At 44.3% G+C, this 21609-nt stretch overlaps 1 protein-coding gene across 5 annotated transcripts; it reads right to left on the reverse strand.

The window, feature by feature from the left end:
* Positions 1-1788: 1788 nt before the first annotated feature.
* Positions 1789-3116, reverse strand: LOC100517492 (uncharacterized). Of its 5 annotated transcripts, none has more exons than XM_084983058.1 (3): positions 3010-3070; positions 2699-2880; positions 2279-2596 (listed from the first exon to the last, which is right to left on the reverse strand). In XM_084983058.1, the coding sequence occupies exons 1-3, from the start codon at positions 3068-3070 to the stop codon at positions 2279-2281; spliced, it is 561 nt and encodes a 186-aa protein (XP_084839184.1). The 5 variants fall into 5 exon arrangements, with proteins under 5 accessions (XP_003483036.2, XP_084839184.1, XP_084839182.1 ...); XM_084983056.1 differs by having other exon boundaries at positions 2279-2680; positions 2750-2882; positions 2964-3070; XM_084983057.1 differs by having other exon boundaries at positions 2279-2444; positions 2571-2882; positions 2964-3070.
* Positions 3117-21609: the final 18493 nt, after the last annotated feature.

Raw genomic sequence — 21609 nt, forward strand, 5'->3', positions numbered from 1 at the left:
GTTGCCAAGCTAGGGATCCAGTCGGAGCTGGAGCTGCTGGTCTACGCCACAGCCACAGCAATGCAGGATCTGAGACACATCTGCGACCTACACCACAGCTCACAGCAACGCCGGATCCTTAACCCGGGATCGAACCTACATCCTCATGGATACTACTTGGGCTCGTTACAGCTGAGCCTCTGAGCTCCGGTGGCAACTCCGGGATGCTCTGTCTTTGATTTTCAGCCTCTGTGTGTGAATTCTCCCAGCGGCTTTGGAGAAGCCTTCCATTACCGAGCCTTTCTGAGGTCCCTAAATTTTCAGTTTTGTTCAAGCTCGTCTTGATATGTGATTTTCTCTAAAGTATCTTTGCATAAATTGGTTCTGCTCCTATTTATGCCCTCTAAGTTAGACCTGGGAAGGGCAATGCCATCAACTTAGTTGATATGACTGTTCATGCAAATTAAAAAAAAAAATCTATTGACAGCCACATGTCTGTTCTCTGTGAGCCTGTTTCTGTTCTGTAGATGGGTTCATTTGTGCCATATTTTAGAGTCCACATATAAGTGAATATTCATATGTATTTGTCTTCCTCTTTCTGACTTCACTTAATATGATAATCTCTAGTTGCATCCATGTTGCTGCAAATGGCATTACTTAGTTTTTTTATGGCTGAGTAGTATTCCACTGTATATATGTACCACATCTTAATCCATTCATCTACTAATGGACATTTAGAATGTTTCCATGTCTTGGCTAATGTGAATAGTGCTGCAATGAATATAAGGGTGCATTGGGAGTTTGGGGTCAGTAGATACAAACTATTTTTATTTTATGGCCTCCCCTATGGCATTTGGAAGTTTGAATTGAAGCTGCAGCTGCCAGCCTACACCACAGCCACAGCAACACCAGAACCAAGCTGCATCTGCAAACTTCACCGCAGCTTGTGGCAATGTCCATTGAATCCTTAACCCACTGAGAGAGGCAGGGATTGAACCCACATCTTCACAGACACTATTGGGGGTTCTTAACCTGCTGAGCTACAGTGGGAACTCCCAAACTATTACATATAGAATAGATAAGCAATGAGATCCCACTGTATAGCACAGGGCACTATATCCAATCTCTTGGGATAGAACATGATGGAAGATGAGAAAAATACAGAGTTCCCTTTGTGGCTCAGTGGTTAATGAACCTGAATAAGATCCATGAGGATGAGGGTTCGATCCCTGGCCTCAACCCTTGGGTTAAGGATCCAGCATTGCCATGAGCTCTAGTGTAGGTCGCAGGTGAGGTTCGGATCCCGTGTTGCTGTGGCCGTGGCGTAGGTTGGCAGCTACAGCTATGATTAGACCCCTGTCCTGGGAACTTCCTTATGCTGCAGGTGTGGCCCTAAAAGCCAAAAAAAAAAAAAAAAAAAAAAAAAAGAGAGCGAGAGAGAAATGATGTGTGTGTGTATATATGACTGTGTCACTTTGCTGTACAGCAGGAATTGACACAACATTATAAATTAACTATACTTTAATAAAAATCTGTTGAATAACTACTAGAAATAGTAAGGGAGTTTGATTACAAGCTCTATATGTAAAAGAATTACTATTCTATATGTTAGAAACTGTGAAAAATGAAAATTTAAAATTGTCACCTATACTAACACAAACATAAAACACCTAGAAATAAATTTTATTTTATGTTATTGATTTTTTGTGGGGGATGGTATGAGCTCAGAATGAATAACGCATATGATGCACAGGTGTAAAAATCCTCACAGCAGGAATACTGCATAATAACACAAAACACAGTATGGGGTAAAGAATGGCACAGAATTTATTTAGAAATGTGGGTACGATTCCCTCTTTTTAGGGAGACAACTCACTGCGATCATGAAAGGAAGAAAGCAGGAGAAAGGAACCATGAGGACATTGAAAAAGAAACATGATTATGAAAATTATCATGAAGAGAAGCAGCAGAAATAGAAGAAAAAGACATGAGGGTTTTTTCCCTAAGTTGCATGTAGAAAGAGGTGCAGGTCATGATTTCAGAGTCAAAGCCGAGACAAACACTCCATATAGAGGATGCAGGAAGCTGGCGCATGACCCCCCCACACAGGAAGAAGAGGCTGAGGGGTCCTCACACGCCATCAAGCTGATTCACGAGCTTCCAAACAGGCAGATGAATAACAAAAACTGGGTGATAGAATGCTGGCTTTCGGCAATATTTGGAAGTGAATTTGTCTGAGGGATGGCAAATCAGGGGATAAGAAGTTTGGCTGTGAGACAGTGGCTCTTTGGCCAGGTGATCAGCAGCAGGAGGGCTGGCAGCAGGGGGTCTGACAGCAGACAGGGCGGCAGCAAGGCTGGCAGCAGCTGGAGCCACAGCTCTGGGCTAGGCAGCCCGGCAGGCAGAAGCACGTGGGGTGGTAGCAGGTTCTGCGGCAGTACACAGCGGCACTGCAAGCCGGCTGGTAGCGGGGCTGGCAGCAGGGCTGGCAGCAGCTGGACCCGCTGCAGGTTTGTCCACAGCTGCTGGACTCACAGCACGTGGGCTGGCAGCAGGGGGTCACACAAGTCGGTTTGCAGCAAGTGGTCCTGCAGCAGGTGGTTTGACAGCGAACGGGCTGGCAGCAGGGCTGGCAGCAGGGCTGTCCGCAGCTGGACCCGCTGCAGGTTTGTCCACAGCTGCTGGACTCACAGCACGTGGGCTGGCAGCAGGGGGTCACACAGGTGGGTTTGAGGCAGGTGGTCCTGCAGCAGGTGGTTTGACAGCGAACAGGCTGGCAGCAGGGCTGGCAGCAGCTGGACTCACAGCAGGTGGTCACACAAGTCGGTTTGCAGCAAGTGGTCCTGCAGCAGGTGGTTTGACAGCGAATGGGCTGGCAGCAGGGCTGGCAGCAGCTGGACCCGCTGCAGGTTTGTCCACAGCTGCTGGACTCACAAGTAGGTTGGCAGCAGGTGGTCTGGCAGCAAGTTGGGGGGCAGCAAGACTGGCAACAGCTGGACCCACTGCCAATGGGCTGGTAGCAGGTGGTCCTGCAGCAAGTGGTTCTGCAGCAGGTTGGTTGGCAGCAAGAGGAGCAGCAGGAATGGGTCATGGTGTCAGGTGTGGAGGGTTGATTTCTGAGCAGAGACACACTTTGCAGAATCTGAAATCATCTCCTCTACTAGGCCTTTTATACTCTGTTGCCCAAATCTGGGGCCAATGAACAGAATTTTCCTTGTTATTATTTATCACATTTTCATGACCCCCAGAAAATTGCCTAAGGAGGAAGAGTTCCCTAAATATTATGAATCTTCTGCAAATGAGATTATTGTCCTAGGTACTATTAAACCATAGGAACTTATTTCCCCCAAATGGGAGAGGCAGTCAACACCCACAGCCTCATGTAACTATGAATCATCAGTTCTCAAGACCAAGTATATCCTTTCGACACCTTTCAGTTCAAGATAATCCAGAGAAGAGGACAGAGCCAGGGTCACCACCTACATTTTCCCACCGGAGCTGCTTATATTGGGATTCACCTGTAAAGACAGGTGAAAGGAATGATAAATTCAAATTGAATTTTAACACTTTCTAACTTACCGCCACATTTTAACAAGGATTTCATATATGTCACACCAAGTTCAATGATAGATTTATCTCTTAGGAGGATGCTTCTCCACGTGGGTATTTGGATACATCATTTCCTGTGACAGCAGATCGAACTGTCCACAGCAGACAGAATGTTTCTATGCTGAACTCCTAATATGGTGACGGATCTGATAACAAAATTACCCCAAGGTAAGTTTGAACAATCTTTACATTTACTGGTACAAAATTTCAAAGCAGTTGGTTTGACCACTAAATACAAATATTTTGCTTCGAATTGGAGTTTAAAAGAAAGGCAGGGGATGAAGGGCAAAACAGGTGAAGGGGGCAACTGTATGGTGATGAACGGAAACTAAGCCTTTGATGGTAATCACGCTGTGCCGTATACAGAAGTCAAAATAGAAGATCATAGGAAACTCATAAGGTTATAAACCAATACACATATACAAAGGCCCATCATGTATTAAAATGCAGGAACAGGGAGTTCCCTTTGTGGTGCAATGGAAACAAATCCAACTAGTATCCATGAGGATGTGGGTTCAGTCCCTGGTCTTGCTCAGTGGGTCGGGGATCTGGTGTTGCCATGAGCTGTAGAGTAGTTTGTAGACGTAGCTCGAATCCCGTGTTGCTGTGGCTGTGGGGTAGGCTGGCAGCTGCGGCTCCAATTCGACCCCTAGCCTGGGAACTTCCATATGCCATGGGATAAACCAAAAATAAAATAAAATAAAATAAATAAAATAAAATAAAATAAAATAGTAAAATAAAATGCAGGAACAAAAGTGACAACAATGATCCCATCGTGTGTCTCAACAGAGCAAAGCGGATTGTTTTGGATACTTAGCCATTTTCCTGTGGGTAACCTTTTCAAAGAAAGAGTCTTTTCTTGCCCTGGTGACACTGTGGCTCCTAATACAGCTTCATTTGCCCTGACTTAACTGTGACTATGGACTTCTGGTGCCTCTGCTGTTGAGGCTACCTGATTTGGGCTGCAAAGGTGGATAGATATCCCTCTACACCTGAGGATGCAGGTTCGATCCCTGGCCTCACTCAGTGGGTTAAGGATACAGCATTGCCATGAGCTAAGGTGTAGTTTTCAGATGCCACTTGGATACAGCCCTGCTGTGGTGTAGACTGGTAGGTACAGTTCCAATTTGACCCCAAGGCTGGAAAGTTCCATATGCCGCAGGTGCGGCCTTAAAAGAAAGAAAAAAAAAGTGGCAAGTGTGCTATGCTGATTCTGCCCCCAGGCATTTTGCTATACATACTGTGGTCTGATTATTGGTGCTTTAGCTTATCCATGTTTGTTTGTCTATTTTTTTCTTTTTATGGCTGCACCTGTGGCATAGGGAAGTTCCTGGCTAAGGGTCAAACCAGAGCTGTAGCTGCCGGCCTACACCACAGCCATGGCAACCCAGGATCCAAGCCACATCTGCAATGTATGCCATAGCTTGCAGCAATGCCAGATCCTTAACCCACTGAGTGAGGTCCAGGATCGAACCCATATCCTCAGTGAATCTATATCAGGTCCTCAACCCGCTGAGGTTGCCTTTGATGTAACTTCTCATTGATGTATTAAATTATGCCTCCATAAACATTGGCTTTCTTGTAGTCATAAGCATTTTGAACCATGTTGAAACCAAGGGGGAAAAATTGTTATATAGAGAGAAAAAGTGATAAAACCACTATCATAGCAGGCTTTAACACGCTATTTCAAAAATGGTCTTTTGGAGTTCCCGCCGTGGCTCAGTGGTTCACGAATCCGACTAGGAACCATGAGGTTGCAGGTTCAATCCCTGGCCTTGCTCAATCGGTTAAGGATCCGGCATTGCCGTGAGCTGTGGTGTAGGTCTCAGATGCGGCTCGGATCCCGCATTGCTGTGGCTGTGGTGTAGGCCAGCAATTATAGCTCCGATTCAATCCCTAGTCTGGGAACCTCCATATGCCGTGGGTACGGCCCTAGAAAATACAAACAAAAACAACAAAAACAAAAAATGGTTTTTTGAAGGAGAAAAATAAATAAGGAAATAGAGAATGTGAGTAGGACCTTTGATGTGATTGATATTTATATGCAATCTTATGCCTGATGAACTATTTTTTAAAAATTTTCATGTATATCCAGAATATTCACTAAACATATAGGCTACAAAGAAAATCCTACAGCAGAATAACAAGATTTTTTCTCTTAAGAAAATGAAATGAAATTAGACTTCAATAACTGGAAAACAGCACAACCAAAGATATTCTTATAGCTTTGCTTCCTTTCTTCCCTTCTTCCCTCCTTGCTGGAAAATTTTGTCTAAAAGGGATGAAGGAGTCTGTATGGGATAGGGATGGCCTGTTTTTACTTAAAAAGTGTACTTCGTTTCCCTTTTTTCTTTCTTTCTTTCTTTTTTTTTTCTTTTTTTTTTTTTTTTTGACCACGCCGGTGGCAAGTGGAAGTTCCCAGGCAAGGGGACCAAAGCAACCCAAGCCACAGTAGTGACCCAAGCCACAGTAGTGACAAAGCCAGTTCCTTAACCTACTGTGCCGCCAGGGAACTCTTCACTTCCTTTTTTATTAAGATAATTTAAAGTTATAGGAAAGTTGCAAGAATAGTTCAAAGAGTGCTCTACTTCATGATGAGATGATGCGCCATCACTCCTGAACTCCCTTGGTGTTTCCTGCCTCCAAGACATTCTCTTCTGTACCACAGCGCAATTCAACCTCAGACTTCTGCGCTGACAAACAACGCTGCAAAGGACATCTTGAGTGTATGTCTTAGAGCTTGTGTGTATGTGTTTCTGTCAAATGCATTTCTAGAAGTGAAATTTCTCAATCAGAGAACATGCACACTTATAAGTCTCATAGTTACTATTAAATTATAAAGAATTTGCCCCCCCCCATTTTTTTTTTTAGGGCCGCCCTTGTGGCATATGGAGGTTCCCAACTAGGGGTTGAACTGAAGCTGTAATTGCCAGCCTACGCCACAGCCACAGCAACGTGGGGTCTGAGCCGCACCTGCGATCTACACCACAGCTTACGGCAAGGCTCGATCCTTAATCCACTGAGCAAGCCAGGGATTGATCCTGCCTCCTCATGGATACTAGTCGGGTTCGTAACTGGATGAGCCACAATGGGAACTCCATAATTTGCCCTATTTTAGACCCCTGCCATTCTGTATATGGGAATGTCTGTTTCCTTATAACCTCTCCAATTTATTAGAGTTTTAAAATTTAGATATTTTATATTTTTCATTTCAAATTATTTATCATTGCATCCCCAGAGCCTGGGGTGGACCTCACACATAAAATGTGTTCAGTGTTTTGTTTGATGAATGGATAAATTGTTCAATTAAGAGTTGGGATGGACTGGGAGTCTGGGATTAATAGATGCAAACTATTGCCTTTGGAATGGATAAGCAATGAGATCCTGCTGTATAGCACTGGGAACTATATCCAGTCAATTCTGATGGAGCATGATAATGTGAGAAAAAGAATGTATATATGTATGTGTGACTGGGTCACTTTACTGTGCAGTAGAAAATTGACAGAACACTGGAGTTCCTGTCGTGGCGCAGTGGTTAACGAATCCGACTAGGAACCATGAGGTTGCGGGTTCGGTCCCTGTCCTTGCTCAGTGGGTTAACGATCCGGCGTTGCCGTGAGCTGTGGTGTAGGTTGCAGACGTGGCTCGGATCCCGCGTTGCTGTGGCTCTGGCATAGGCCGGTGGCTACAGCTCCGATTCAACCCCTAGCCTGGGAACCTCCATATGCCGCCGGAGCGGCCCAAGAAATAGAAAAAAGACAAAAAAAAAAAAAAAAGATAATGCTTTAAAAAAGAAAATTGATAGAACCCTGTAAACCAGCTATAATGGAAAAAATAAAATCATTTAAAAATATTTTTTAAATTATAAATGAGACTGAATATCTTTTAAAATCTTAAAAAGCACTTATATTTCTTTTTCAGTAAAATAACTGTTAATATCCTTATTCAATTTTTTATTTTGTTGTCGGCCTTTTTTTCTTATTAGGTATAGGATGTATTCATGCATTAAGAAAATTAGGTCCTTTTCTGTTATATTGGCTAAGGCATTTGTTAATTACTCTCAGTTTGCTCTTTAGTAGCCTTCTGGTTTTGTTTAAAGCTTAAAAAAAAACTAATTAGGCATTTAGGAGTTCCTGTTGTGTCTCAGTGGTAAAGAACCCAACTAGTAACCATGAGGATGTGGGTTCAATCCCTGGCCTTCTCTGGGTTACTGTTTTGGCATTGCCATGAGCTGTGGTGTAGGTCGCAGACAGGGCTTGGATCCCCCATTGCTGTGGCTGTGGTGCAGGCTGGTGGCTACAGCTCCAATTTGACCCCTAGCCTGGGAACTTCCATATGCCCTAAAAATAAATAAATAAATAAATAAATAAATTTCTCTGCTGTAAAATTTTTCAGTCTTTTTCTTTGTCACTTTTAAGCTTTCTGTCTTGGAAAAGCCTTTCCATTTCAAATGTTTTAAGAAAAATTCTTCCAAGTGTTCTCATAGTATGTTCAAAGTTCATTTTCCTCAAAAAAGTCTTTAAAAAACAAGATCTAATGTTTCCCCTGTCTCACTTGAGGTCTGGTGTGAGTCACGAAGCTTTAAGGCTGACTGACACATAGAGTGTTGATCATCCAATGTTGTGTCACATGACAAGCAATCTGATGAAGAGTCTTTGAAATGTGATGATGCACATAAGAAAGAAGATGAGATGAGACAGGAGGAGAGACTGGATTGGAGAAACCATAACACAGAGAAAGGAAAAAATGCATTCTACCCCAAAAATAACTAATTTGATAATTGCCTGTCTATTAAGACAGACAACAAGGAAATAGCCATTAACCTGGTGACTGCACTCCCTCAGCTGGGTATAAAAGGGGACATGTGGCAAGGAGACTCCCAGACTTAAGAAGCTCACTCTTCTGGAAACCCACCTAGATCCTCCACCCTCAGACACCATGGTCAGCTCCTGTTGTGGCTCCATCTGCTCTGACCAGGGCTGTGGCCGAGGTCTCTGCCAGGAGACCTGCTGCCGCCCAGTCTGCTGCCAGACCACCTGCTGCAGGACCACCTGCTGCCGCCCAGTCTGCTGCCAGACCACCTGCCGCCCCAGCTGTCCTGTGTCCAGCTGCTGCCGTCCAGTCTGTTGCCAGACCACCTGCCGCCCCAGCTGCTGGCAGACCACCTGCCGCCCCAGCTGTCCTGTGTCCAGCTGCTGCCGTCCAGTCCGCTGCCAGACCACCTGCTGCCGTACAACTTGCTTCCGCCCCCGCTGTGGTGGATTCTCTTGCTGAACTCATACTTGACTATCAACCATGAGCCAGCCACCATCACATCCGTGTGAAAGTGTCTTTCATTTTAACTTTTCCATGTTATAAATGACAACCAGCTTTATCATTCTGTGATCTACCAAGCCCTAGGTTCAAGCACCCCCATCTGCATTCAATACCATTCCTGCCTCCCCCAGATCCCTTCCCTATATTTAGCCTCATGTGCACAATGCAGTTGGACTAAACCCCCAGTTCGCCGACTGTTACCCTTGCCTTGACCTTCACAATTACATGTTAACTGTTTCTCAATGATATTATCATGATAAAATAAATTCGTGACTCCTTCTTTAGTTATTTCTGAGAGTTTATTTTCAGTTCATTTTCCAGCATGCTTTCTCTCAAGGTGGAAAAAGTGTGGTTTCTGTGGCCAGGAAAGAAAACTGATTTTTCAAATATTACCTAATGCCCATATTATAGAAAAGAATGTCTTTATATATTTTTCAAAATAATGTAACCCGCCTTACCTAATAAACAATAGCTTTCTTGATCCATCAGCTGGCATGTTCATTGCACCACTGGGCTCTGGGGATCATTCCAACACACGTGAGGCACAGTTGATTCTACTAGGAGCTCACAATCCAGTCTTATAGGATAGGAGGACCATCCATGGTAGGTAGAATATGTTGGGTAATGTTGATCAGAAGGGTGAAATTTCTGTCTGGGAGAATGTACTATAGAAAGAAAAATTTTTATAAATAAAATTCAAAAGTCAGTAAATTTAGAGGAAATGTGTAGGTCACAATTCCATAAGATAAAGAGGAGGTAGAGATGGGAAAGTGTTTATCCTGTGATGACAAGAGTGACATGAGCTAAGAAATCAGTTGCCATTGACCCAACACAGCAGAGACTAAGCCTCGATTGCTTTTCCCCAGCCTCCTGCATGTTAATGATGTCATCATGTTAAAAAAGTCATCAGCAAACGAGGAGGCTAGCAGTCAGAGGTGGAGCACATGTGGACAAGTAGCTCTCCTCCGCGGAAGGTCTGGGGACCAGGTGGGGAAGGGTCGGAAGGGGCGCCAAAATGAGATCCTCAAAGAAAGGAGTTAGGTTGGGCTTGAAAGCTGTGCAATGAACCTACACCCGTGAGATTTTCCTGGCTACCTCTCTTGTACCTCAGGCAGGCCTGGTCATGTTCAGGTAAACAAATGAAATGTCTCCTGCAGGAGTTCTGCGACACAGTGGGTTAGAAGATCTGGCATTGTCACTGCAGTGGCTCGGGTCACTGTTGTGGCACAGGTTTGATCCCACAGGCATGGCCATAAAAAAAAAAAGAAAGATGCTTAGATAAATGTCTCCTATAGCTATACTGCTACATGTGTCCTGTCTGATTGCCACCTCCACCTGAAAAGAAGTTACTTGAATAAGAGCAAAAGAAATGAGTCAACAGAATATGCAATTATCCCGAGAAAGGGACCAAGCAACAATTACAGACACTCTAAAATGGGGATAGCCGGAGTTCCCGTCGTGGCGCAGTGGTTAACGAATCCGACTAGGAACCATGAGGTTGCGGGTTCAGTCCCTGCCCTTGCTCAGTGGGTTAACGATCCGGCGTTGCCATGAGCTGTGGTGTAGGTTGCAGACGAGGCTTGGACCCCACGTTGCTGTGGCTCTGGCATAGGCCATTGACTCCAGCTCTGATTCGACCCCTAGCCTGGGAACCTCCATATGCCGCAGGAGTGGCTCAAAGAAATAGCAAAAAGACAAAAATAAATAAATAAATAAATAAATAAATAAAATGGGGATAGCCTATCCTTCATGGCAAAGCATCCTTAGGAGGGATCATAGGATGTAAACAGGGCTGCAACAAGCAGCAAGGCCAGGCATTTCAAGGGGAAGCACAGAAGCTGTAAAAATCTACTGAGAACGATTAGTGAGTCAGGCAGCTTGTGGGTAGGATGGCAGGAAGTTAAGGTGAGACATACTGGCCAACCTCTAATTTTGAAGGGCTTGATTGCCATCATAATGTGTTTATACTTATAATTGTCAAAGTTTGTCTGCAATGGGCCAAGAAACTTGTCATGTTCTCCACTCCAGCTCCACTCAGTCCAAGTTGCAGTGTTTACCTTGGCCCCTTAACCAAGACACTTAAGTTTTGGAATTACCGTCTCACCTAAATGGAGTCTGGCACAAAAGCAATCATCTATCTGATTGGTTTCATCTCTGTTCTTTAATGGCAACTTCCTTTGTCTTTGACGGAATTTCTGTTTCGTAACAAAAGCAGATCAATGGGCCCAAGAGCTGAGGATATTAGTTCTAATGGAAGTTCAGTTGAAAAAAGTAAAAAAAAAAAAAAAAAAATCAAAAATTAAGCATCATTTTCAGATATCTATAGAGCAATATAGCCTTATTGTCATAAATAAAATCACACCCTTAAACTCAGTATTTTATTATTAGATGTTTATGTTAAGACAATCATTGCTCTCGTGAAGATTCTCATTGTAGCATTTCTGTTCTGTTAACACATGTGAGAACACACACATCTGTTTCAAGTCCTGACTAAGAAATCTGCTAAAGCAAACTCAGTAGATCTGTGATTTTGTTCCTCTATTTCTAATATAGTATTAAAAAATTACCTCTGTGGTTTTGCTAACTTTTATTATAATTCTGTGACTCCTTACGCCCGTGGCATCAACCAAGACACAGAACATTTCCAGCCCCACGAAGATTGCCTAGGATTTTTTTTTGTATCGCTACCCACATTCCTTTCCCTCCTTCCCCCAACCGCCTCTTTAAGCTTTAACAACCGTTGATCTGTTCTTTGTTTCTACAGTTTTGTCATTTTGAGAACTTCATTATCAATGCAAATGTACAGTACATAACTTTTGGGGATTGCCATTTTTTCACTAGACATAGTTTTCTATCGATTCATCCAGGTTGTTGGGTATATTAATAGCTCCTTCTCCTCTACTGCTGAGCGGTATCCAAAGGGTAAGTACACCACCATTTGTTTACCGCCTCACCCAATGAAGGACATCTAGGTCATTTTCATTCTGGGGCTCTTTTGAAAGAAATTGCTATAAACATTCCTGAACAGGTGACTGTGTGAAAAAAAACTCTTCACTTCGCTGGTATACATGCCCAAGAGGGCAATCTCCGGAGTGTAAATGCCAAGGAAAATTCAATTCACAATGACGTTAAGAAGAAAAAAAGAGAATTTTTATTACAGTCAAACAGAGGATTACGACCGGGGAGACAGAAGCTCTGAAAATGCTTCCACCTGTTAGAAGTCAAAGGCACAGGCGTATACATTTTGAGACACAGGCTCATACATCAAAATGACACCCTGACATTTTACGTAAAATTCACTAAAGATACACAGTTCAGGTAAGAGCATGCAAAGTGAACAGCAAATCCCCGTGATCCTCTGCAGCGTTGGAGAAGAATGCTAGTACTTTACAAAGTTATATGCAAATTATTCCGGTTAGAATGAATAAGCAAGGGGATCCTGCTCTGTAGCACAGGGGTCTATATCCAGTCTCTTGAGATAGAACATGATAGAAGATGTGATGAGAAAAAGAATGTGTACATATATGTAGGACTGGGTCACTCTGCTGTACAGCAGAAATGGACACAACACTGTAAAGCAACTATACGCTAATAAACATTAAAAAAAATTTATGATAAAAAAGCAGAAGTTACGTTGCTAGCGTGATCTTTGAAGCTGAGCAGGCATTCCGACCCTGGGTTAACGGATGGTGTAGATGCGCATTGTACACTGAAGCAGAAGGAGGAAGGGCTAGTTCATAGCAAAACTCTTTCCTCTGGCAGAGCTTTGATTTCCTGCCTACAAAGCTTCCTATTTATTGGTTGAATGCTCTCACATGGAAGGTATCATTGTGCACCCTTGGGTTAGTGAATTGGCATTCCAGGGCAAGAACGAGATTCAAAATATTTAAAAATCAGTAGTGCAAAATCACCAACGAATCAAAATAGATATCAGGCTTAGCCCTAGAGGAGGATCCCTCGGTAGATGCTTGGTTTTACCTATTTCTGGATCGCAAGGATGCAGCGTTGGGGGTGGGAGGAACTTGGGGAGATCAGGGCATTGGCTGTTTCCCAACAGGATGTCAGCATCCTAAGAACCAGTACAGCTGAACTGAGGCTGCTGTCTGAGTATTATGCTGGCCTGGAAGCCCCAGTGGTCCAACCCCAAGAGGGTAACAGTACAGATCTCTAATGTAATGGCACAGCACAGTTTTCTTTAAAATTTTTTCTGTTTACAAAAGAAAAACAAATTGCCAAAGAAAAAGTAGAAGATAAAAGTGTTCCGATGAAAATTGAGTTAATAGACTCTCAAACAGAGATAATTACTCTGCATATTTCTTTTTTTATTAAAGTGTAGTTGATTTACAACGTTTCCTCAATTTCTGTTGTAGAGCAAAGTGACCCAATCACACAAAGTTAGTTCCCTGTGCTGTATAGCAGGACCCCATTGCCCATCCATTCCAAATGCAATAGTTTTGTACCCAGTCCCCAAATGCTCCTTCTATCCCACTCCCTTCTCTCCTACTATGCATATTTCTGGTAATTATATCCATATTTTTTCTATATGCTTTTTTACATAATTAAGGTTGCACTGCATATTCTATTTTTCACATAAATATATATTTTTTTAAAATAACATGGGCAATGGTATCCATTCCAGGGATGATTCCTGAAGGGCTCTGTCCATTGCAAACATGTATTTGTTCTTTAAAAACAAGACATCTGCCAACATTTTCAAGTCTAGGAAATGGGAGGAAGATCGAATCTCAGTGTCCTGGGGTTTCTTCTCTCTGTGCCCATTGGTCATTTTTCCTTAGGGCTAAACACAGATAGAGTTTACCTTGATTCCCCATGCTAAGATTCCATCTTCTGCAATTTCCTTATATCTGGATTGGACCTGTGCCTTTTTCCCAAAAGGAATGGTACAAAAGTTGTGGGCATGTTAAGACCCACTGGTGGGGAAGAGTGACATGTGGACGGCTCCATGCTAAAGTCCACCAGACAAATGCTCCATGGAAGGAATTGCAATATTGGTAAACAGAGAAAATACCTGCAAGGAAGGAACAAGGAGATGATTCAGGAGGAAAGAGCACATGGCATGAGAGTCAATGCATTCAGCTTAGAAGGTGAAAATAGTATCGGAACCAAGATGACAGGTACAAAGCAAGACAACCAGATACGAGGCAGGAAGAGTCAAGTGGATAGATGCTAATCCATCAGGAATAGGAAACTGTTTTCCACTCAATTTGGCAAACATAATTGCCTAATTTAACAACTGCTTACTAATCAGAGTAAACAATAACAAGGGAAGAAATCGCTCAGCAGGGTATAAAAGAGGACCTGGAACAGGAAGGCATTAAGATTCAAGAAATACACTCCACTGGAAACCCTCCCAGAACTCTCTGACACCATGGTCAGCTCGTGTTGTGGCTCCGTCTGCTCGGACCTGAGCTGTGGCCGAGGTCTCTGTCAGGAGACCTGCTGCCACCCCAGTTGCTGCCAGACCACCTGCTGCAGGACTACCTGCTGCCGCCCCCGGTGCTGCCAGTCTGTGTGCTGCCAGCCCACTTGCTGCCACCGCACCTGCTGCCGCCCCATCTGCTGCAGGCCCCGGTGCTGCCAGCCCAGCTGCTGCAGGACCACCTGCTGCCGCCCCAGCTACTGTGTGTCCACCTGCTGCCGCCCCATCTGCTGCATTTCCAGATGCTGCCGCCCTAGCTGCTACATTTCCAGCTGCTGCAGGCCCCAGTGCTGCCAGACCACCTGCTGCAGGACCACTTGTGTCCAACCCAGGTGCTACCTCTCCAGCTGTTGCAGGCCCCCTTGCTGCCAGTCTGTGTGCTGCCAGCCCACCTGCTGCCGACCCAGCTGTTGCATTTCTAGTTGCTGCCGGCCCCCCTGCTGCATCTCTAGCTGCTGCCGCCCCACCTGCTGCCGCCCAATCTGCTCTAGTGGTTCTTGCTGCTGAGCGCCCTGTCCTGCTCCGTCCACCAACCTTCCTGATGTAGCCCCAGTGGGAGCTGAATCATGAGAGGCCCGTCGTCAAACCTCTAGTGCAACCGATTCTTCTCACTTTGGCCTCCAAATACATTGCCTTCCCCGTCATGTTCCGAACTCTCTCCCCAAAGAACACAAAGTGTCCTGTTTCTCTGAAATCTGTCAACCAGCACATCCCACATGTATATTTATTTCCTGACAAATTTTCTCATACGGTATTTTCCTAAATCTTAATAAATATTATTTCCCAGGCAAACACACCCATTAGCATCGTGTCTCCTTATTTTTTCTTCTTGAATTGTCATTCTTACCAGCCAAATGTTCTGTAGTTCTCTGCAGCAAGAGCAGTCTGTAGCCAGTGATTTCAGGATTTGCACCTCTACCCCTTAAGCCCTCCTCATTCTAATACGGGGGTGGGGGTGGGGGAGGGTTTCTTACAGCGAAGCACCTGAAACCCTCTACCTGAGGACTTTCTCTGGGTGAAGGAGCAAGCTCTGGGCAGGTTCCCAGAGGAGAGTTAAGGCTCAGAGCAGTGCTGCCCAAGGGATAGGAGTTTGGGATAAATGTCCTGGCTTCTCTCCCTTTGAGTGGGGGCCCATCCTACTGGTTCCCAGAGCCCCTATTGGGCTTGTAGCCCAGCTGCCTACAGGACTAATTTGATCTTTTTCTTTTTAGGGCCCCCATTTGTGGCATATGGAATGTCCCTGGCTAGGGATGAATTAGAGCTGCAGATGCTGGCCTATGTCACAGCCACAGCAACACCGGATCCAAGCCACATCTGCAACCTACACTGCAGCTTGGGGCAATGATGGATCCTTAACCCACTGCAAGAGACCAGGGATGGAACTTACATCTTCACAGATATTAGTCACGTTATTACTAAACTGCTGAACCACAATGGCAACGTCAGGAGTAATTTGATCTTTAAATTAGTCTATACTGGAGTTCTCACTGTGGCTCAGTGGGTTAAGAACCAGACATAGTAACCATGAGGATGTGGGTTTGATCCCTGGGTTTGCTCAGGGGGTTAAGGATCCAGACTTGCCTCAAGGTGTGGCGTAGGTGGCAGATATGGCTCAGATCTCATGTTGCAGTTTCTGATGTGTAGGCAAACAGCTCCAGCACCAATTCAACCACTAGCCTGGGAAATTCTGTATGTCGCAGGTGTGGCCTTAAAAACATTATTCTATACTGGTTTCTGTCCATTCATGGAATAACTTCCCAGGTTGCCCAAAGCCTTTCTTAGGCTTATCTTCCACATCAACAGCTTGCTTTCAAATTCCTGGGTTTAGCTCTACGTCTGAGCACACCTTTTCTAAGACACCAGGGCTCTAAATCTCAGTATCAATGCCCTTCAAAACCTATTTCATCCAATATGAAAAGTCGTTCTGTTGTTAAAGTCAACTTGTGAATTTTGCTGTCCATTGAACCTCTAAACCTTTGGACATTTTGCTATTTATTCTAACAATTTTTGCATGATTGTTTTTAGATGAGTAGTCTTCAGGCTATTTTTTTGTTCTCATATCATTGCATCTGAGGGCTAGGTCCCACCCCCACAAGTAGCTTGGCTCACCATGCCAGTAACTCTCATTCTAAAGGAGGCCGTGTTGAAGGGGGCACACCTCCAGGCTGGGCATCTTATGCTGGATGGAATAAAAGCAGAGCCTGGAACAGGCATGCTTGCCTCAGTGCTTTAGAAGGAGGGGCTCTCGGGGGAAATTGGTAAGACATTGGAGGAAGCAGGATCAGGTCGTCAAGGAAGCTGAGCCAACACAAGGTTCCAGGTGAACCCTGTCCTCATCTGACTCCACAGAGGAGGGGTGTGAATGGGCCATGGATCTGTCCCTCCTGGAGACACGGTGGTTGGCCATCCATTGTCCCTAGCTGTGGGCTGCCCTCGGTGGGGAGAGGGAAGAGAGAGGGCAGAAACCTCCAGGTGTGGTGGCTCCTTTCTGCTGGGAGCAGTTCCCTGGAGACCAGTGTGGGGAAGCGTGTGAGCTGCCCCCAGTCCATCCGCACACGAGCTGGGGGATGGGGACCTTGATGACATAGCCTACCCCTGGCACTGCTCAGGTCCATGCATTTCTCTCATTGGGCTCATTCCCACAGGTTGGTCACATTTTCTAGAGAAACTTACAAGGGGAGTGCTGGTGGGCAGTACCTGTGCGGGTCTAGGTGACTTGGCTAGTGGATTAAACTAGAGCTTTATCCCCGAAGTGTTCTGAGCCCTTGGTTACTATGTCCTCCTCAGATTCTAGAGGTTAGACTTGCCCACTTGCAGTTAAAGCCAGAAGTAGGAATAGTAAGAATGCCCCTAGTGAACCACCTGCATGCTAGATAGATTCACTCTTGGCCCTGCTGTCCCCCTGACCCTGGAATCCTAGAATGACCAGGAGACAGCCATAGCCTTTGGTCCCATCAGAACTTTGTCTCCTGGAGGAACCTTTCCTCTCTTACAGCTCGGACTTCTAGATACACAGAGCCTACAAATTATTTGGGGAGGCATAGATTCTCAGCCACATGGATGGCTGGGAGGGGTGAGTGGGGCAACTCCTCCTCAACCCTCCATTCTAGCTTGCTATATGCCCATGAGCGACCACGTTGAGATTTTGGGCATCCAACAGTCAGTGTCAATTCAGATCTAGTATGGAAAAACATCCGAATATATGAGTTTTCCCATTCCCTGGAATAACTTGCTGAACATTCCTAGAGGAAAAGACTGGAAGGTCACTACTGTATACACTTGCTGAGGTTCTGCCCCAGAAGACTGGCCTCTCTTTTGATAGGTCAGTGAGTTCCAGGTCTGAGCAGTGGCTCAGGTCGGGAAACGGGAAGAAGATTCAGGACTTTCCCTTGAGATCACTGATAGGCTTTATTCTTCTTATTATTACTGTAGATTTATAGTGTTGTGTCCGCTGCTGCTGTGCCAAAGAGTGACCCTGTCATACACACACATGCATTCTTTGCCTCAGACCATCTTCCATCATGTTCTACCCCATGAGATAGGACATAGTTCCCTGTGCTGTACAGTATACCCCATGGCTTATCCATTCCAAATATTATAGTTTGTATCTATTGTATCTACCAACCTCAACCCCCCTTCCATCCCACTTCTGTGTGTGTGTGTGTGTGTGTGTGTGTGCGCGTGCGTGCATGTACGCACCCACTTGAAAGAGCTTACGAAAAACCAGTGAAAATCCTGACATTATACAAAAAGAGAAAAGGTTATGCAAAAAAAAAAAAAAACCCAAATCTAAAAAAAAAATTAAAAAAAACCCAAACCAGTGTGCTCTTTGTAGTCTTTTCCCCCCATTCCATTCTCTTCCATGTAGGACGTTGGCTTTGGTTTTAGAGGGATCTAAAAGAGTCAAGAGATTTATACGTATTTCCATCTGAAATTGCTCAAAGTTCAGTGGTTCACATTCAGGGTCATTCCCTCTATGATTTAAATACCAATTATATTTTGATATTTTAGCTACTTTTTCTTCGGATTTAACATTATACAGATACATGTAATATAGTGTGAGGAGGTGGGTCTTCAACTTGGCTGTACATTAAGATCCCCTGAGGAGCTTTAAAAAATTTTGACACCCAGGCTTTACACTGGACCAGTTAAATCAGAATTTTTCAGATCAGAAGCCATATAGCAGTGCTTTTGTTTATTTCTTTTCTCACTCTCCAAGGGATTCCAATATACAGCCAAATTTGTGAACCACTGGTCTAGGAATGTGGTTCTTTGCACACATATCTATAATGAGGATGAATCCTGCCTTTGAGCCATTGCAAAACCATTTTCTTGGTTTCTTTGTTTTTCTTTTTATAGCCACACCTGAGGCTAAGGCTCCAATCACAGCTGCAATTGCATGCCACAGCCACAGCCACAACAATGCTGGGTCCCAGGTGCACCTGTGACCTGTGCCACAGCTTGCAGCAACATCAAATCGTTAATCCACTTTCTGAGGCCAGGGACCAAACTCCATCCTCACAAATATGATGTCGCTTCTTAACCTTCTGAGCTACAAAGGGAACTCCTGCTGCAAAATGGTTTTCTTAATCTCCCTGAAATATTCAGAAAACTCTAGTAATCAAAACTCTTTTTCATTTCTTTTTTTTTAATCTTTTTTCTTGGCATCTCATATAGCCAATCAAGTGAAAATCTCTTTGTGTTGCTTCATGATGTAATTGTTTAAGTTTCTCATTGTACTTCAGTTCTGCAAACACAAACCTATAGAAGAAAAACCTATAAATCAAGTGTTTGCTAAGCAAGTTATTGAAGTAAAAATATTGCAAGGAGCTTAGTCTTCAGAGGGTCGAAATCCAGACATTTAAGGATGTCATCGGAGGAAAACCAGCTCACCTCTGTTCCCCTGGACTTTCCTGGTTTAAATACTGCAAGTCCTGAGATCTGGAGCCCACTCAGCCCTGGGCAAACAGGGAGTGTTGGCACCTTACCATGAAACGGATTGATAGTAGTGAAAATTAAGCCTTGGGATGTCACTAGTACAGTCCTGAAGCTGCTAGTGACACATGCAGCAACATCAGCAAATCTCAGACATATACCAAGCAAAGGGCCCGACATAATAAGTTATACTCCATATGTACCTTTTGTTTCAAGTTCTAGAAAAAAACCAAAAGAGGGTGAAACATGTGGGAATTCTCTGTTGTAACACAAATTTGCTCTATCTTGATAGCTATGGGGGTTGCATGGATGTTATCCATTTACCAGAACTCATCAAATAGCATTCTTAAGAGTTGTGTGCATTGATGTTTTACTTAAAATGTAAAATAAATTGTATAAGGAAGTGAACAACGATGACTAGAAATATTTATTTATGAATAAATCTATGTCTTTACCAAACTGTCAGGTCGGCTAATTTGCCTTAAGCACAATTCTTTTAGTTAAATTTACCTCATTATGAGCTCCTTTGATGTTGCCTAACCATACTGCATTACAATTGTGTGTGTGTGTCAGTGTGTGTGTGTGTGGTCCTCCCAGTAAACTGTAAATTCCCCAGGAGGAGACTCTGAATCACATTCGTGTCACCAATGATTGGCAACGTGTGTCTCCTAGATCATCCGGTGAACAAGTCTGCTTTGAAAACAAGGCAGGGATGTGATAGGCACAACTGCCAAACGTAAATGAACACAGCAAAGCCGTACGGCTCCAAATGTGGTCCTTGCCTCCCACGTCAATATACATCAATGTCAGCTGGGTAGTTGTTAGAAAAGCAGAACCTCAAGTTCAACCTGCAAACAGACACCCAGGGACTAGTTCCCACCATCCTTTAATAAGCCCCCCAGATGATTCGGATGCGTGCACAAGCTGGACTATCATGAATAGAGGATAAGTAGAAATAGCAATTAAAAAAGACTGAATGGGGGTTCCCGTTGTGATTCAGTGGTTAACGATTCTGACTAGGAACTATGAGGTTGCGGGTTCGATCCCTGGCCCCAGTCAGGGATCCGTGTTGCTATGAGCTGTGGTGTAGGTCGCAGACGCGGTTTGGATGCCGAGTTGCTGTGGCTCTGGCGTAGGCTGGAGGCTACAGTTCTGATTAGATCCCCAGCCTGGGAACCTCTGTATGCTGGGGGTTCGGCCCTAGAAAAGGCAAAAAGACATAAAAAAAAAAAAGACTGAACGTACTAAAATCTATTCACATTTATATTTGTGCATAAAACTTGTCCTTTGCCTTTCCCAGCTCTGGATGTAAGTTCTGTAGAGAAACATTCTCTGATCGGTCAACATCTTTTTGCTACATCGAAGAAATGGTTTTAATCAGAATGAGATAAGGGAATAACCATCATGGCTCAGTGGAAACAAATCTGATTGGTATCCATGAGGATGCAGGTTCAATCCCTGGCGTCACTCAGTGAGTTAAGGATCCAGCATTGCCCTGAACTATGGTGAAGGTCGCAGATGTGGCAAAGATGTGGCTCAGATGTGGCTTTGCTGTGGCTGTGGTATAGACCAGTGACTATAGCTCTGATTCGACCCCAGCCTGGGGAACATCCATGTGCTGCAGATGTGGCCCTAAAAAGACAATAAATAAATAAATAAATAAAAATAAAAATAAAAATAAAAAAATAAAAATTTAAATGGGGCTATTTCTTCCAGAATCTAAGAGCCCAGCTGGAGAACTATGACACAAACTTTTAAGACCACATGGTCACAACTTAATAAGCTCTATGACCGGGTAGTAGCAAGAACCATGCGGATAAATTGTCTCCCAGGGTTTTTTAGGATACAGACACCCAGGGAGTATTTCCCACCATCTTTAATAAGCCCTCCAGGTAGGATGAATCCAAAGCTTAAAACATGCAAGGAAATCCATTCTGGTGGCAAAGGGGTCATCAGTGTCACACTGATGCGCTGTCCCTGCATCATTGCTCCAAAGTGACCACAACCAGGGCCTTTTCCTCCTGCCCCAGCCATGGGCCATGCAGGTGGGATTTCTATCCCATTGGTCATGGGGAGAAATGCACAGCCAGAAATACCACTGCCCACATCCCATCCTGGTGGCAGAGAAGGAGGGGACGGGAGGCAAGAAAGGGAATTCCTCATCCCAATGTCACCGGACAGCCCTCCAAGATGGACCAGCACGGGAATGTGGTCAGAAGATGCCAGGCGTTTGACTCAGAAGGCCAAGCAGATTGGATAGAACTGATCAGCCCTGGAAAAGAAATTTTGCTTCCAACAAGTTCCAACCATTAAATAGACAGACATTATTG

The sequence above is a fragment of the Sus scrofa genome, chromosome 12 (genome assembly GCF_054392235.1).
Source record: "Sus scrofa isolate SSC_HxYL_T2T_F1_AM1 chromosome 12, Sscrofa_HxYL_maternal_Yorkshire_Landrace_v2.0, whole genome shotgun sequence".
Lineage (NCBI taxonomy): Eukaryota > Metazoa > Chordata > Mammalia > Artiodactyla > Suidae > Sus > Sus scrofa.

Coding starts and splice junctions, on each gene's coding strand:
- LOC100517492 (XM_003482988.3), bottom strand. CDS start 3,070: ATGACCCATTCCTGCTGCTCCTCTTGCTGCCAACCAACCTGCTGCAGA.